Genomic DNA, 4929 nt, shown 5'->3' with positions numbered 1-4929 from the left:
CATTCCCGCTTCATCCCACCCCCCTGAGACCAGCCCAGGGGCACATTCTCCAGTGGCTGGAACCCCTCTAACCACACCAGCCCTGAGCCTGGGGAAAGGGCTGGAGCCGGGCAGGGAAATGACTCTGCACAAAGGCCCCTTTTGCGGGACCAGCTGGGGAGTTTGGCCTACAAGGGGAGGGGCTCCCTGTGTCGGTGAGCCCCAGAGCTGCTGCCCTCAGCGGCACAGCCGGGTTCAACCCCCATTAGCAGTGTCAGTGGCTGAGCTGCCTGATGAGAGCAAAGGCCCAGGGCAATGGGGCAGTCGCCCGTTCCCCCAGGGTGAGGGAAGAAGATAAAAGGGGGAGCGGAGAGACTGGAAGGGCAGCAGGAGCAGGGAGTGGGGAGGGAGGTTCCCAGCTCCCAGCCCTGCCCGGCTCCATTCCCTGCACCCCGGGGCACTCAGCTCTCCTGGGAACAAGGGGAGGAGCTGAGCGAGGAAAAGCCAGTTGCTGACTCTGCTGAGCACAGCAGGACAGAGGGAGCCGGGGCAGAGCTAGGGGGGTTACAATACACTGTGGGGCAGTGCCCTAAAGTGACTCCTTTGATTCTGCTCTTTTTCCAGCATTTGGCTCAGAGACGCTGTTCTGGGGAGGTTTAGAAGGGACTTGATGGGGTTAGTGCTAATGGGGGAGGAGGAGGCTGGCCCAGTAGCATAGCCGGGAGGGAGCAGGGGGAGCGGCCGCTCCCACTGAGCACATTCTCCAAAAGTGGCGCCTTACGCGCCGACTCCGTGGGTGCTCCGAGTCTGGAGCACCCACAGGGAAAAATTGGTGGGTGCTGAGCACCCACCGGCAGCTCCCCGGTCCTCACCCCGCCCCCCGGGCCAGCTCACCTCTGCCTCCCCTCTGAGCACGCTGCCGTGTTCTGCTTTTCCCCCTGGCTCCCCAGCGCTTGCGCTGCAAAACAGCTGATTTGTGCGGCAAGCTGGGGAGGGAGGGAGGAGGGGAAATGCCATGTGCTGGGGAAGAGGCGGGGCCAGGGCGGGTATTTGGGAAGGGATCCAATAGGGGCAGGGAGGGGCAGAGTCGGCAGAGCCGGGCTGGATGGGGGGCGCAAGCTCCCACTGGCACCAAGGAAAGTTGGTGCCTGTGGCTGAGCAACAAAATAACAGAGGGGGAAAAAGGACCGACAAAAGAACGCTGACGGAAGAGTGCATTCCGTTACAGGTACCTCCAAATAATTTTTGAGCGGTGTCATTGTCTTCTGGGCAAGCGTCCATCACATAATCAAATGCGGTAGAAACGTTGTCTGTACACTTGTGACACTTACCACTACAGCATTAGTCAGTCTTGTAACATGTGAATCCCTTGCAAGAACCAAGAGGCCCACATTTTTTTTTAAACTTTTTGTCTTCGCCCTTTTGTCAGCGCTTTTTTCATCGGTTGACATGTGCACTCACTCACTCAGGCACCCACACAAGCGTGCATACTCATAAGAATTGTTTCCTGTGATGTAAACAAATGCTGAACTCTTTGGATTATTTCAAATAGTTCAATCTGTTTGATTACTTCTTAGTGTGCGGATTGTTTTCGCTTCTCCTTTAGTTTTGAATAAAGTGGCGCCTTTTCAACAAATCATTTAACACTTTGCTGACCAAATTCGACGGGCATCAAATTCATAGAGCTGTGAAATTGACCTGGCTGCCGTATGGAGAGTTTGTTTTTAAAATTTGATTTATTTATGAATCGTATATTGTTCATATTTATTTTATATCTGATAAGGGATGGAGAAGCGCACTAAGAAGAAGCAACTGTCTGGGTGGGACAGAAAGAAGATGAAGGAAGATGCAAATCAAGTAAAAGAATCGTCAAAATATGTGAGGTTGGAGACCTACTTTTCATTCGACAGGCCCACGACGTCTTTTGCACCAGAGGTGGAACATTTTGAAGACTTGCTACCTCCCTTCAGCCAAGGAGCTGGAGATGGTGCCGTGGCCGTTGCGGCTTCACCAGAGATAAAACCCTCTGAAGACCTGCTAGTACCTACCTTCAACCTAGGAGCTGATTACAGCATCCGGGCTGCTGCGGCTGAACAGGTAGTGGAAGTGGAGTCCTCAGAAGACCTGATTACTTCAGCAGGCTATTATGCAGAGGACAAGAATGACACAGTAAGATTCTGTGCTATCGTTGACACACATAGGGAATACCCAACAGATCCACACTTGTTTTGTGACACACCTGTAACACCTGATCTAGTACGTGCTCTGCTTGAGTTAGGCCCTTGTCAGCCAGGACTTAAAGATAATTTTGACAATTTTCCAAAAGATGAAGCTGGACGTCATTTCAGTGCAACTTGGTACAAACAAAAACAACTAAAAAGTGCTTGTACAATTGACCGGCACTGGCTCGTTTACTCACCAAGAGCAAACATTATGATTTGTTTTGCTTGTTGGCTTTTTGCAAATCGGTCAAATACTTGGAGTGATCCAAAAACTGGTTGCAAGAATTTTGCTACAGGTACACACAAAATTGAAAAACATGAAAGAAGTGAAAGTCACAAAAAAGCAGAGAAAGAACTTTTCCTTACCAAATTCCGTTTGTTCAACGATAGAACAATCTCGGCTGGTCTAACGGCAGAAAGGAAAGAGATAGAAAACAATAGGATGATTTTACGACGTATTATAGATGCAGTTCTCTTTTTGGGAATTCAGGGATTGGCATTCTGTGGTCATGGCAAGTATCGAGGTTTAGGTTCCCCAAGTACAAATGAAGGCAATTTTTTGGAACTTATTAAGCTGTTGGCTAAAAGTGATACATTACTGGAACAACATTTATTACGGAGTGATCGAAATGCAACATATCTCAGTCCTGACATACAAAATGATCTGATACAGTCCTTATCAGCCGAGCTTCTCTCAAAGATAGTAACTGAAATCAAAGTAGCTAAGTACTTTGCCGTAATTGTTGACTCTACTGTTGATATCAGCAGAACTGATCAATTTTCTTTATCCTTACGATATGTAACAGTAAACGGTGATGCAGTAGAACGATTTATACAATTCAGTGAATTACCTGGAGCAAGTGCTGAAGATTTTTTCAACGTTCTTCTTTCAGCAGTCAAAAACTTGGGGCTGTCAATAAGTATGTGTTACGGTCAGTCTTACGATGGAGCAAGCACCATGTCGGGTGAAATATCAAGTCTCCAAACGAGGATACGGGAAATTGCTCCAAATGCACTCTTTATGCACTGCTGTGCACATGATTTTAATTTAATTCTGATTGATGCATTAAGCTCCAATATTCAAACTCGGTTGTTTTTTGGAACTCTAGAACGTCTGTTTACTTTTTTTTCTGGCAGTTTACCTCATCTTTCAATACTAAAGGAAGAACAACGCAATCTTATTGAATCTTTCGCATTAACTCTAAAGAAACTTTGTGATACCAGATGGGCGTCTAGAAAGTCAGCAGTAGAGGCAGTCTTGCAAAATTTACCAGCACTAGTAATTGCCCTGCAAACAATTGTGGATGGTGAGATAAAAACCTGTACTCCTAAACAGCTCAGTGAGGCAAAGGGTATTCTGGCAACACTCGATACTTACGAATTCTTAGTTCTTCTTATATTCTGGAGTAAAGTGCTAGAGAAGGCTTTTCGTTTATCCATCTATTTACAGAAAAATAGTCTAGATCTGGTAACAGCTTCTCATTTGATTCAGATTTTTGAAAATAATATGAAAAACATTCGAAGTGAATTTGAATCTGCATTCAAACAAATTGAGAATGAAGCAACCGAGTTGGCTCGAAAATGTGATATTACTACGGACTATAAGCAGCACAGAATAGGTAAGAGAAAAAGATTCCATGAGGAAATTGCAGAGGGTGAAGAAGGAATATTTGATGCCCGGGAGAAATTCATAGTTGAAGCCTACTTAGTGTCCTTAGATTCTGTTATAAATAGCACGAGTAAAAGATTCGAGCATTTTAAAAATGTGGCTGCCAAATTTAGTGGTTTAGATCCAAAGCATTTTGACAACGCAGATAATGTGAACAAATTAGAATTTTTGGCAGACATGTACTCAGATGTGATCGAAAGTCAAACCGCAATTGTGGAAGAGTTTCTTTCCTTTAAAGACATGTACAAAGAGATAATGAGCACTAGCGGTAGGGTAAAGTCAAGTGTCGACGAGAAACTCACCATCAACAGTGTCCTGAAATTCATGATCGCCAATGATATGTGTTCCATTTATCCTAACCTTTCGAGATTGTACCACATTTTTCTGACGTTGCCAATAAGTAGCGCAGTTGCGGAACGACCCTTCAGCCGACTCAAACTTATAAAGTCCTACCTGCGCTCTACAATGGGTGAAGATAGATTGTCTGGGTTAGCTTTGCTCTCCATTGAAAGACAATTAGCTACTGAAGTAGATTATAATAAAGTAATAGACAACTTTGCTAGAATGAAGCTTAGACGAAAGAAGCTGTTGTAGTTGCTTTATAGATTATCATATTGTTTTGATCTTATCTTTGAAATAGAAAATAAGTAAATAACACGTGTTTTTATGATGTTTTGATATACCATATAAATATATATCATACTGTAAAACTTGTTATATTTTAAATGCAAAATAACACACGTACTTGTAAAACAATATCATTCCTGTGTTTTGCTGTTAAGTACTAAAGAAATATGTATAACAAATTTTAAAGTATGTAATTAGTAATTTGATATGTCAGGTGGTGCCTTTTTTTATGTGTTCGCTCCCCCTGATGTTAGAACCTGGCTACGCCACTGGTCCCGACTCCTCCCCTCCCGGAGCCATGGTCCTGCTCCCGGCCCCAACAGGGTGGGGGGCATAGATGGGGATAAGGCAGGGCACCCCTGCCCTAAAAGTCTTCCACTGGGCCCAGAGCAATCCCAGCCTCCCCGACTCTGCTTTGCTGGGCTCAGCCAG

At 45.2% G+C, this 4929-nt stretch overlaps 1 protein-coding gene across 1 annotated transcript; it reads left to right on the top strand.

The window, feature by feature from the left end:
• The first annotated feature begins 1045 nt into the window (after positions 1–1045).
• LOC120383878 (zinc finger MYM-type protein 1-like) lies at positions 1046–4620 on the top strand. The gene is made up of 2 exons (XM_039502177.1): positions 1046–1207; positions 1763–4620. Exon 2 carries the CDS (start codon positions 1765–1767, stop codon positions 4462–4464), a length of 2700 nt encoding a protein of 899 aa, XP_039358111.1. The 5' UTR covers positions 1046–1207; positions 1763–1764; the 3' UTR covers positions 4465–4620.
• The last annotated feature ends 309 nt before the right edge of the window (positions 4621–4929 follow it).

Source organism: Mauremys reevesii, linkage group 15 (genome assembly GCF_016161935.1).
Source record: "Mauremys reevesii isolate NIE-2019 linkage group 15, ASM1616193v1, whole genome shotgun sequence".
NCBI lineage: Eukaryota > Metazoa > Chordata > Testudines > Geoemydidae > Mauremys > Mauremys reevesii.
This window is presented reverse-complemented; position numbering and strand designations above follow the sequence as displayed.